This window comes from Erpetoichthys calabaricus, chromosome 2 (assembly GCF_900747795.2).
Source record: "Erpetoichthys calabaricus chromosome 2, fErpCal1.3, whole genome shotgun sequence".
NCBI classification, from domain to species: domain Eukaryota; kingdom Metazoa; phylum Chordata; class Cladistia; order Polypteriformes; family Polypteridae; genus Erpetoichthys; species Erpetoichthys calabaricus.
This window is the reverse complement of record NC_041395.2, coordinates 132802205-132815734: the sequence shown is the minus strand read 5'-3', so window position 1 is coordinate 132815734 and position 13530 is coordinate 132802205. Positions and strand designations below refer to the sequence as shown.

The following is a 13530-nucleotide window of genomic DNA, read 5'->3' as shown; positions in this document are numbered from 1 at the left end:
ACAAGACAGCAGTGCTATCCACTGTGCCACCATACCACCTGTCCTTCCTAATTTTTGAAACATGTTAAGCCTTTTGTCACATTACCCAGCAACGTATCTATGTATATGTGAGATTTCTGAGACCCTCCCCAATTGTGCTATACAACCAAACACGGTTGATGTGTCTGTCGAGAATTGCTTCTCTGTCGCTGAGGCAACCACAGGTTCTTGGCGCCACCAAGGCAACTGCAAGTTCTCAGACTCACAGCTAACACGTCTGTTATCCAATGGTTGATGCAGGGACAATTCTAACCCAGCCACTGACATGGCCCTGTCACTGCTTATTTGCTGTGTCAGTGTTTGTTGAAGTGGTAGCTCCCATTTGGATATATACCTTGACTGTTCCTGTTTCGATTAGAATAAAGCTGATTTTCTTGAAGCCTCTGGACTCAGCGTCTTCTATCAGGCACAAAACACATGCATCACAATGTATATATATCTACTCTATAATATGTATACCTTATTCCAAAATATTTAATTTAAAGACTACTTAAATAAACAGTTTGCTCATCTCAACGACATTCCTGCATTGTCCCTGGTTAGGAGAGTTTCATCATTGGTAAACTGGATTGCCACAGAGAATTATCTAGTCAATGCTGACTTGGCTGTCTGATGAGGATGTTTCTGCTGGGAGACTGGCATGGTGACAGGTTGGGCTAGAAGGATTAATAGGACATGAACTGTTGGTGAATGTTATTGAGAAATAAATTTGTGCTTTTGCAGATTTCACAGCTGTAGTTTATTCTAAAAGATACTTTACATACAAGAATGTTTTATACGAAAATTGCAGAAAACAAAATAATAAGGTGACAAAGGAGAACACTGTGTGAGACCTTTTGTAACAATAAAAAAGAGCTTACACCATCTCAGGGATTCACTGGGATGCACCACAGACTGCAGAGGAGTATGAATCTTCTTTGCTGTGTGTCATCAAGGTCATGGACTTTGAGTGTGGCCAGATTTTGGGTTGCCATCTGAGGAAGTTACCCTTTCCTGTCTGTTGCAATATCTAACGTTCATGATGACAGTTCTTCTAGGTCTGTATATGTCTGTGCACTGTGAGGACACTGCTTTTGAGGAATTTGTTGAGAAGGCTTGTGGCAGTTGTGCTTTTCAGAAGGAACTGCCATTGCTAAATCCAGAACTCGTGGCTAGTATGCACTGTTGTCTAAGGGACTGATGATAAACTGAAGTTGCCTGTGGCAGGGGTGACTTGCAGAGAAGTGAAATCTCTTTTTGGGATGTCAAGATAATAGGCCTCATTAGAAAGCATGTGGGAGATAGATGTCCCACCTCTGAAAAGTACACTTAGAAAAACAACAGAAAACAAAATAAAAAATGTTTTTGTAAGAAAATGAACAAGAAAGGGAAAAAAAAAATGGGAGTGCACTGAAGCCAGCTAAAAAGTAGAGGGGCTCTCTAGAAACTGCGCAGAAAGAAAACTAGTAAGAAGAAAGGAAATTATGAAGACATAGAGTAACTAGTAAGAAAAAAGAACAGGCTTAGATAATGAAGTAGAATTTTTTGAAAAATTATACTTGTAGCTGTGTGTTCTGAGTTATGATTACAGTGAGTCATCATTATAGTGAATTGTACTATGTAGGTAGATAGAATTAGACTTGCCTGACTGCCTTTAAGGGAAATAATAAAATTAATTAATAAGGGAAAAAAGGGTTAAAAAGCAAGATAAGAATGTATGTAGATCTGGAAAATGTAGAAATGTTTCTGTTTGGGTCTGAAAGTGTTGTATTATGGGAAAGAAACGATGTGTGAACGTGATTTCTTTGTCTGAGATATACTAGAATTAAACTGATTGTGAAAGCAATTGCAAAAAATACGTTGTACACACAAAACTAAAATATCTGTTATATATTAACAAAACTAACTTAATTTGGCTCAGAATATTATGGGTTTTAAATATGCATAATATTTAGTATTATCTATAACAGTTACTATGTCAGAGCAGGGTGAGCTAAACAATGTCCCAATCAATGGGTCCTGTAATACGGATGGGCTTCTGCTAGTCTTGGTCAATCAATGCCATCATATTCCTGAGAATTAGATAGGAGCAGTCAGATGAGATTTGCCAAATTTTCTTATCGTTTGGGACAATCTGATTTCACCGCTTCAGTCACATAGGAGACTAATTTGACACTGATCCAACGATGCTCAATGATCATTCTTTAACCATATTCACCCTTCCTAATCCAAACTGAGGAGATGTTATTCAGCATGGGGCATGGAGGGTGTATGGCCACATAAGCAGATGTCATCGCTGGAAGCAATGAGTGCTGGTTGCAATGGCATGACAGATGATGCTTCCCATTGGTTGGTATGACATGTGAAACAATTTTTACAACTGTGCCTTGAAAGACAAAATATAGAGGTTGAAGTAAATCCAGATATGTGGTCTGAATCAGCAGAGAGAATGGATACCCCATGTGAGTGCCAATTCATATTATTTTACAGTGTTACATATTGTTTACTGTTGTCTGTGTAACAGTTATTTGATTTCATCTTTTACATCACTGTGCCATACAATTTCAGTTGGCTACAATAACATCTTTTGTCATTTTTTCAGTACTGTTAGGGCTATTTTCATGTGTATTCTTTGTATTGGATTTAAGATTTCATTTTGTCAATAAATATAAGTCAGTCAGTCAGTCAGTCATTGTTCAACCCACTATATCCTAACACAGGTCATGGGCGTCTGCTGGAGCCAATCCCAGCCAGCACAGGGCGCAAGACAGGAACACACCCAGGGCAGGGCGCGAGTCCACCACAGGGCACACACACCCACACCCACACACCAAGCACACACTAGGGGCAATTTAGGACCGCTAATGCATCTAACCTGCATGTCTTTGGACTGTGGGGGGAAACTGGAGCAGTTGAAGGAAACCTACGTAGACACGGGGAGAACATGCAAACTCCACGCAGGGAGGACCCGGGAAGCAAACCCCAGCCTCCCTACTGCGAGGCAGCAGCGCTACCACTGCACCACCCATAAATAAAAGTGTATACAGTAAATATCTTTCCATGTCATAATATTTTATTGCTTTCACGTTTGTTCCAAATGCCACCAATTTCATTTTGATGAACAGAAAGCAAGTAATGTGGTATAAATGTTTATAAATGATGAAAGAAATCTCTCCTTTTGATGAGGGTGTTGTAATAATTGATCAAATCTCTACATTTTGATGCATGGAATAAAAGTGTTTTAGCAGGTGTGCAGAAATGCATTAACTGTTTTGTGAAATGCTTTAACAGTTGTGTGAGTGATGTTTCTTTTTCATGCTCGTCATTGCTTCACTCTGTGAATGTCCATGGAAATAACAAACTGATGAGAAATTTTGAAAGATTCTCATATTAACATTTACAAACATATGACATTTGAATGGCTAAAAGTGTACTGAACTTTTCCATAGAATTGTTATTCAAATACACAACATCTGTCTGCATTTCCAGATTATCTGCTTCATCCTATTCCTTGCCTTCTGACATATAGATAGTTTTTCCAGTATTCATTCAATTAAAGTATATTCCTTACAAGCGAACCACTTCTTGACTTTCAGCTGTATCAAGCAGCAAATACATAACTTGGTGCCATGACAAAATAACTGGCTGATCTTTTCCGTGTCTTTAACCCTTGTTAAAGGGTATATGAAATGCGTAAGCATTATGTTACTTTGTCATCAGTTAGAACATTGGGAGGGATTTTACTTTTTACAAATAAATATATGCTATTGAAAATACAGTAATTATAAAGTCTGTTGTAAGAATAGGACACATGCCTGGCCAGGACACCCCTGCTGCATATGTTCCGAGGGAGCAACCATGGGCAATTCAATACCTCCCCCGGAAAGCCTGGTGGCAGCCTCCGTGGCCAGCGCTGATGCCTCAACCTCCCATAGGGCACCATGGGAGATGGAGTCCTCAACAGCCTGGTTGGGAGCTGGGGTGGCCGCCATGGGGTTCTGCATGGATTCCACAGTCCAGCTGGACAACTCTTCAGTCCCACCTGGAAGTGCAATTGGAACCAGGTGGTGAAGCACCTGGAACACTTCCGGGTGGGCTATAAAAGGGGCCAGCCACCACCACTCAGTGGTCAGAATCGGGAGGAGAGGACGAAGCTTCAAGGGAGGAGTGGTGGTGCCAGAAGGGCGTGTGTTGGTTTGATTAGTCTGTGCTTACTTGGACTGTGTTGTGGCTGGGGAGTTCACGGGGAAGATGTGCCCTCCAGCTGAAGAAAATAAGGTCTTTTTTGTGTTTTTTACACGTGCCTCAGTGTGAGTCTGTGTCGGGTCGGGCGCTGTACAGCGTCCTTATCACACACTCAATATAACAACAAGAAAAGTCACCATAAAGAAAAAAAGTAAAATAACTTGTATTTATAAATTTATTTTAATCTGATATCAAGTTATTAATTCACAGTTTGGTACAATGTAATTCATTTTGTTTTCAATTTTGTTACTTGAAAATTATTCATTCTAATTTACAGAAAAAAAACAACTAATTATCTAATTATTTATGTTTAAAAAATTTTTTTCAAAGAGTCACCAGGTAACACAATAGTTAGAGCTGCTGCTGAGCTGAGCCAACCACTGACATGCAAAACTTTCATGTTCTTCCAATGTCTGCATAAATTTTTTGTCACAGTATTCTGGTTTGTCCCCTAAATTTCAAACTTATCCATGTCAGACCTAATGGGGACTTGAGCCAATACGAATGACTTTGGATATGCGGTATGTACAAGTGAGCCTTATGATGTACTAGCAATCCATCTAGGATTTTTTTCCTGCCTCACACCCAGTAGTGTTACAATAGTTCCCTACTACCCTAATTTGGATTAAGATGATTTAATAATGTTAAATAATGCTTCAGTCTAGTGCTACAGGATATTGGGTCCAAACCGTGGCCAGATTATCATCTGTGTACATTCTCCCGATTTCTTTATCTTTTTATTCTGGTTTTCTTTTAATCCCATAAATGTGTAGGTTGTGTTGATTGGTATTTTAAATTGGTCTGGAAATGAATAAATATTCAAATCAAACAGAGCTTAAGTGGGTACTTTAAAGTGAATAAAAGGCAGTAAGATGCACTTTTGCCAATACTTAAAATAAAAAAAAAATTTACGACTAATAAATTATATATATAACTTTAAATTAATATTCTTATATGCAGTTAATTCAATTTGTTTGTGTGGGACCAAAGTCTGTCAGCATCCCTGGACACAAGGCATGAAAGAATCCTGGACAACACCACTCATCAATTGCAAATATGCATCATATTTCATGTTCAAACATTTCATATCAGTCCAATGTCCGTTATCTTTTTTCATGTTTATTTTCTTCAGTTCATTTTGCCATAATCTGCTTTTTTGTATTTTTTTCTGGTTTCAGCAAAATAATATAGCACTTGGGGAAGAAAATACAGAAAAGCAAACCAAAACTGGAAGCTAAAATAGCAAATATTTCGACAGCTACAGTGTACTTCCCTGGTGAGCTGATGTAAGCTGGAATGAAAGTGATCCATACGGCACAAAATATCAGGATGCTGAATGTAATGAATTTCGCTTCATTAAAGTTGTCTGGCAGTTTACGAGCCAGAAATGCCAGGACAAAGCAAAATAAAGCAAGCAATCCTATGTAGCCCAAAACTGCATAAAAAGCAGCTGTAGATCCAAGGTCACATTCTAGTATTATTATCTCTGTGTAATGTTTCATATTTTTATTAGGAAAAGGAGGTGAGTTAAGTAACCAAAGAAGGCAAATAATCACCTGTATAAGTGTAAAACTACAAACACTTAGTCTCTGCTGAGTGACTCCAAACCATTTCATGACATTACTTCCAGGCAGTGTAGACCTAAACGCCATGAGCACCACAATAGTCTTCCCGAGCACACAGGAGATGCACATGACAAATGCAATACCAAAAGCAGTGTGGCGTAACATACATGACCAGTCAGAGGGCTGACCAATGAATGTGAGGGAACAAAGAAAACAAAGGGTTAATGAAAAGAGAAGAAGAAAACTCAGTTCAGAATTATTTGCTCGAACAATTGGAGTTTCTCTATGGTAATAAAAAACTAAACCTACTAAAAGTGTTAGCAATGCTCCCAGCACTGACAGAGTGACCAGCAGTATTCCCATAATTTCTTGAAATGATAAATATTCAGTTTCTTTCAAGATACATTCAGTCTTTGACTTGTTTGGTTTGTATTCTACTGGGCACTTTAGACAATCTGAAGAATCTGGAAGAAAGGTAGTACAAATAATTAAAACAAATTCCAATGATTATAAAACTTTTTAGAAACAATACTATTTTTTAGAAACTTAAGCCTATTGTATCAAACTTCCTCTATTGTACAGATTTTTTGCATTCTTGCATATAAGCAAATGTTCTATATTTCTTGTATTCTTTGTGTAATAATAATTTTGTGAAAAAAGATATTAATAGAAATTTAAACCCCCCCCCCCCCCCCAACATGTCAAACAACCCCAACCATGTGAGGAACAGTAATAAGCATAAATGGAGAATGTGACTAAATGGAGCCTGCATGACTAAATTAAAAAGTTGTAATTGATTTTCTAGTTTTAATTACATGAAGTAAATAAGGGAATCAAAAATATACTGTACATTGTATATTGCACTGACTAAGGAGGGTGAGACATAAAACTGGTGCTTGAAAAGTGGTGCTCAACAGATACAGAGTTTATTGAATGACATGAAACTGAAGAAAACATCAAGAAAAATCCTTCTCCAGCTGGCTGTTTGGGTTGCTAGGCACACCTCTGAAGCAACAAATGCCACTATGCTGTTTGCACCCCCTTTTCAACTGCACTTTTTAATTAATTTTTTCTGTTCACTCTCCAAGCTTCTTCCTCTGTCCTCGTCCACACATACACATCCCCTCCTTCCTTCCTGTCTTCCTATTCAGTCACAAGCAACCGAGAACCTAAACATTTATTATAAGACATCACAATATGTATGTTTTGCATGTTCTTGATGCTTTTTAGCGAGGTATGATGAATCATTAATCCTGGCCTAGACAAGGTGTTGGAGGACTTTGCACATTTGTCTGGTGGTCTTTTACAAGACTCATTAATACCATGCATTGGTGTCATAAGGCCTTGCAATTGACTGGCACTTTGCCAAGGGTAACCACCTGCCCTGTGCCTAAATGCTGCCAAGATGCCCACTTTACTAACATGTTGTACACATGTTCTGAGTCAGTCTTCAATAAAGAATATTTTCAAAGAAAATTGCTATTCTTTACATATAACAGATATTCAAATGTTTAAAGCAAGTCTGTAAAACTCCCTGTCAATATTATAATGTATTCTTTATCCTGTAAGATAATGATTATTAATTACTGTACATGATTTCTTTTAAATTCTGTATGTTCAGTAATAAGGACAAACCTTCCCTATGTTATGGTGCAAGCTATATACAAACAGTTCCTGAGTTGGAATTTGAGAGCACGACCCTTGAACTGCATAGCAGTACTGCTAACTAGTTGCACAAACATTCTGGTTCAATTGTTTGTAATCCATAATTGAATTTCACACCTGTTATGTTATTAATTTCATCTTCAGCACATGGTATGCAGTCATAGCAGCAGATTGGTCGACCTTTCTTCACAGCTTTTCGTGTTCCAGGCAGACAGGACTCACTGCAAACTGACCTGGGCACCTTAAACATAATGAGAAGAAAAAAATCTACTGTGCTTGGAGAGTACAAGAAAATTTAGGGAGGATTCTAATTAATTTGATTCATCCTTAGTCTGAAAATAGTATAACATGGAGAATAAAAAATATATAATTAAATGTAAGAATCTCTAATAAATCCACATGATAATACCTAGAATAAAAAGAAACTAAAATTTTACCTTATTTTTTGTGCCAGCGAAGTTAATAATTTCGTAATTAATTTGAAATTCATATCCTTCTGATGAAAGTGTATAGTATGCACCAACTGTCACAAAATCAACATCACCCTCTTTATTTAACTGCCAGTTTACTATGTCATATATCTTGCCTTTTGCCGCAGGATCTCCATTTTCATCAAAATAAAAGTTTTCTCCACTCTTTGTGGTAAAGTTTATGGTTTTCAAGTAATGGGATAACTGCAAAAAAAACAAAAAACAAATATATAACATGGCATAAGTGGAATCTATCTTGGCAGAACTAGGCATATGGCAGGAACCTAGCAGGAACAGGGCAGCAGTCCATCACCATCTCCACACACTCACACAGGGATTTATGGAATTAGAAAATGGTATGGTATGGAAGGAAAAACCATACAGAAATGGCTTTAATTTTTAATTTGTTTATCTTTAATTTTAAGTGAATTTAATTTTAAACTCAGGACACCAGCAGAAACATCCCATCCCATGTACAGTTTACATTTTTTTTCCATTTAACAGAGGTGATTATAGAATAATAGTAATGAGTTAATGAAATAATGTCAGCTCAGACAGCTACCTGTAACTGAACATTAGTTGATTTGTTAACACATGTGGATGTACTTTCAGTGTGGCTACATCCTAGCAGGTTGTGTAGTGAATAAGCCACAGTGTACGCAGCTTTATAGACATCATTGGTATATCCAAGGTTTGACATATCTGTGTACTGATTATTGATTTCAGCTAATGATTCCTGTCCAGTGCAAGAGAAATTGCTTCTTTCAGTATTTTTTAAGTAAAGTGTACAGTTAAACAAATATTCCCAATACTCATTCAGGCCAGAGTTTCCAGGGAGTGGAGAAGGATGGACACTGAGCAAGAATTCCTTCAAATCTGGTATGACTGCATTGCTGACTGACAATCCAATTGCTCCGTTCATTATTTTGTAATATGGAAGGATGGCAGAATTTTTAGTAGAAATCCAAGACTCTGTGGCAATCCACTGATAGCCAGTGACATTTTGTAAGAATATCTCCTTGAGCAGAATTTCAAATACATTAACTGTCAAAAATGCTATGATGACTTTTGATGAGGAAAGTTTGATAATATCTACCACTCTGAGAATTTTTTCTCTCGGGTATGTTCTGTCAATAGCCTCAGAATATTCAACACAAATACCCTCTTTCTGTGCAACTTCTATAAATGTGGCCATGCCATAGTTTCCATAGTCATCATCATTTCTTATTGCCCCTACCCATGTCCATCCAAAATGCTTTGCAAGCTGTGCCATGGCAACACTTTGATGGTTATCACTTGGGACCGTTCTGAAGAAATACGGAAAGAGCTTTTTGTTGCTGAGACATGAGCAGGTGGCAGAATAACTGACCTGTAAAGTAGAAATATAACATAAGAAAAATGTGCAAAAGATTTGCTGTGACCAGACTATATTGTTTGTTTAACCAAGTTAAATAATTTGAATGTGTATTTATAGAAAAATGTACTTTTTATTAAACATTACATACTGTACTATCTCATGTCTGGATTTGTGTTATTTTATGTTATTAGTTCTCTTATATATCATATTGAAATATCTATTCTTGCATGCATTGTGTAAATATATAAAACTATATAAAGTACCAAATATACTATATATCATAGGAAATGTTAGCCATGTAATGGACAGAGAGAGTGTACTCCTTTTAATCAGGTTTATGCACTACTGTACTGAACAATCAATAAGCAACTGCTGTGACAAACTCCTAGAACTGGGCTGAGGGGTGGATCAGTTACACCCTCCAATCATTTATCTATTTACTAAAATACTTAGTCTATTTGTAAGTTTACTGGAACAAGAAGTTATCTTTGCAGCACTGGGTACAAGCAGCAACCAAACAGTGCAGAGTAAAGGATTATGTTTCCAGACTAGACCCACAGTGTCATTCAAGTTATGACCTGCCAAAATATAAGTTGAATTTTACCAAAATGAAAATGTCTTCTTACCACTGGTATGCTGAAAGGCCCCAAAGTGGTGGTAATTGCTATTCCACTTGATGAAGTAGAGGGACCTATAATAGCTGGCACTATAGATGTCTTGGCACACAAATCATCCTGGAATGAGGCCTTTTCATCACCACTTAATAATGCCATTGCTGATCGCAGAGTTAAATGAACGTCTCTGCATGCATCGTAGATTTTGTAGCCCAAGATAACACCAGGCAATATATCTGTATTTTTGTTTATTTCATCAATTGCAAAAATCATGGTCTGAGCAAATTGAAGTCCAATGAAATTGAGCCTAAAATATATATATAAATATATACATATATATATATATATATATATATATAAATATATATATATATATATATATATATATATATATATATATATATATATATATATATATATATATATATATATATATATATATATATATATATAAAACAGTTTGTTATGTAATGGTCTTAGTAACAAATACAATTCAGGGAACAATGCTACAGAAAATGCACTGCTGGTTTGAATATTTTAAAAAGGAAGAATTTAAACTGTTGTGTACTCTGGCAAGTTATGAGACTAGTTTTCTTCTTGATTTTCTGGTATATTAGTGTATACACTAAGAAGCTGATACATTGGATTCATTTTACTGAATATATCATTATAAGACTTAAATTACAATATTCAAGCCATTTTTGTTTGCTATTTATGTAAACATCTAACAAATGACAGATATTATACATTGTTTACATTTTAGAATTTTTGTATATTTTTTGTTCCTATTATTATTGCATTAGATATAACACTGGGTTTCCTTGGAAATCTTCACACAACTTGTACTATCCACATCACAATGTACCGTATACAGTATAATTAATATTGTGACACTTACACATTTTCTTCTTTCAATTTTCTAACTTGCATAATATATAGTACAACTTACCCTTTACATGATACTTCAGGCATGATTTTAAATGTCAGGTTGGGATCTGCTGGGCTGTCATGAAATGTAAAAATGCCTCCAATAATAATGTCACCATCCTGGAAAAACATGGGTGGCTCTGTTTTTTTCCACAGGTTACAAAGAGGTTTCAGAGCTTCTGTAGAGAGGCACAAGCAGAAAAGGCAAGAGAACCATTTCATTTTACTGTCAATCCTCCTTATGTAGTTATGTGCTTCAATGAGGAACATTAGACTTAAATATGCTGTTGACAAACTGATGTCAATTCTCAAAGGTTATATCCTTGTTTGGCTTTCTAAAAAGAAACAAAGGAAAAATGTGCTCTACGTTATGATTCTATTAACATTATTGCAAACCATTCTATTCAACAAATTTTTTAAAATCATATTAACGATCACCATTATGGGTATGAACAAACTTTTTTGTTTTTCGGCTAATGTTACACATTTGTTACGTTTGTTTTTTGCAAAATATTAATATGTACATATGGTATATAAAAACTTGGAAACAGGCCAAAGCTGTCACTTCCATTTTTTTCAAATTAACTATATCATAATGGAAAGAAATTTTGGTATAAACAGAGGTATGGACATTTCTATTTAATATTTGTTTTATGCCCAGCATTGTACCATTATACAGTAGATGAAAGCTTTCCAGCCATAAGTTGATTTGGCAATTCTGTCACTGGAACTGTAATCCCTGGAGTAACTTAAAATCAGACAGAAAGATGGAAAAGCTTTTATTTTTTTATTCCTTCAACTTAATTATCAAATGCCTAGAAATGTGTCTGAGTTGTCTTCCTAGCTTTTTAACTTCGATGTAGTCTTAAGCCAGTTAGATTCATTCTGTTATTTCACACAGGTTTAGGCTTACAGAGATGGACAAAAATAAAAGATTAAAAAAGTACATACATATGTATTGGATTTCCATGCTTAAGCACATTTAAATTAATTGTAAGACACAGATGCAAAAAATTTAGCTAAATCGTATTGTTAGAGCCCATCACTGTAATATAATGGCTTGTTGCCATACCAGTAACAACTGATATCTTAGTTGTTGTGACTTGTCTTTATTCTCCAGGAGTAACAGCTCACTCAAACAGAGCGACTGAGTAGTACATGAGATCCTGAGAAGAAAAACAGAATGAGAAACAGCTAACAGTAACTAGTAATGATGACTGGCAGCATTAGTTTATTTAAGAGTTTATAAATGGACATTTTGCAGTAAGAACAGCCTAATTAATCTTCTAATAACAGTTTGCTTTGCTTAAATAGCAGATGTTTATGCATTTAAAGGCTAAAGATGATTAGCAGCCAGATTACTCCAAAGTGTGCAAGCCATATATCTACATGTTCTTCTTTCTAGTTACATTTATCCATATAATTTTAAGAATCCCTGCATTTTGTGATCACAATATATACTGTGCAGTTCACTCATTAATATGTTCTGTTACATGATGGAGAAAAACTATTTTAAGGGTTGAAATTGGAAAGCAATGTAGACATTTAAGAATAGAAGTTATTAGGTGTTACGAGTGTGCATTGGAGTAACTCTTCATGAGCCTGATCCAGGTATGTGTTAACCCACCGGGGCGAGAGGGGGTGCTGTCACTAACATTCTCTTCACCGTCTCTCCCAGTCCACCCAGTGAGGGCCCTTAGCCCCACCCATCAGTCATGCCCCTCTCGGTGCTCGCACTAAGCAAAACCGCCAGATGGAGCTCCCAAGAACAACCCGATATTTTTTTTAAAGAGCAGAGAACGATTTCTATTGTATTGCCCAAGAGGCTGTTTTTCTTTTCAGTCTTCTGGCATCACTTTTCTTTTGATTTCGCGCAAAGTAAATGAGACGTAAGGCTGATGGCCCAAATTTTCAGAATTGCCTTGACTATCATTCTATACCGGCCACACAGTCTGTATTTCCAAGCTTTAGTAATCATTGTATTCAATAAATTGCAGTTGTATTTGAAATAAATGCATAACTTTTCTAAATTTTAAATCATGAGAAAATTTTTTTATTTTCTTGTTGTCTTAGTTAAAATAAACAGACTTTTTTGGATGAAGTGTTAATGTGAGTGTGAAGATACAGTAAGACTGACATTCAGATTGTTCGAGTTAAATTGTGACAATATACTATTACTCACTAAACAAATTCAATTTACTAATAGAATCTTACATAAATGTGCATCACTTTTAGAATGTAGAAAATATTAGCAGTTGCAAAACAAACGACGCAGTATCAAGGCCTATGCTCTATGCCCAGCGCAACGACGGGTATCACCATAAGGGCCTGTCAGCAGCTGTATTCCAGTATTCCAGCAACCAAAAAGCAAGCAGTGAGACAAGTGAGAGAAAGGGAGAGGGTTGTCATCTGTATTGATCTGTAATCATTACATTGCATGTTATTTTTGTTTTTGTCTAATAGCCATATTAGTTTGTTATGTTTTAAATAAAAAGCAGTGATCTGTTGCAAAGAGCTGGTGTGAAAACAAATTTTCAACTAGTCATTTTGGGCACTTTTCACCCAAATCATTTTTTTTTGTTCTTTATTTTGCCTTATACAATTTCTTGTATTAGGAATTTGTTAGTTTTCGCATACTCCTTGGGGTCAGAGTGCAGGGTCAGCCATTG

General features: G+C 36.1%; 1 protein-coding gene across 4 annotated transcripts in view; it reads right to left on the bottom strand.

Moving 5' to 3' along the window:
• The window catches only part of LOC114669595 (extracellular calcium-sensing receptor-like), a 48873-nt gene that overhangs the window by 8601 nt on the left and 26742 nt on the right, over positions 1–13530 (bottom strand). The window contains exons 1-6 of one of the 4 annotated variants that reach the window (XM_051922466.1): positions 10884–11044; positions 9947–10241; positions 8526–9332; positions 7931–8167; positions 7611–7734; positions 5255–6292 (exon numbers count right to left, since the gene is read on the bottom strand). The exons of 1 other annotated variant lie outside the window; for it this stretch is intronic. In XM_051922466.1, the coding sequence (XP_051778426.1) occupies positions 5397–6292; positions 7611–7734; positions 7931–8167; positions 8526–9332; positions 9947–10241; positions 10884–10993 (2469 nt within the window). In that variant the 5' untranslated portion in view covers positions 10994–11044 and the 3' untranslated portion in view covers positions 5255–5396. Of the gene's footprint in view, positions 1–5254; positions 6293–7610; positions 7735–7930; positions 8168–8525; positions 9333–9946; positions 10242–10883; positions 11045–13530 lie in introns of those variants that run through there. 2 more of the 4 variants (XM_051922463.1, XM_051922465.1) reach the window with 2 other exon arrangements.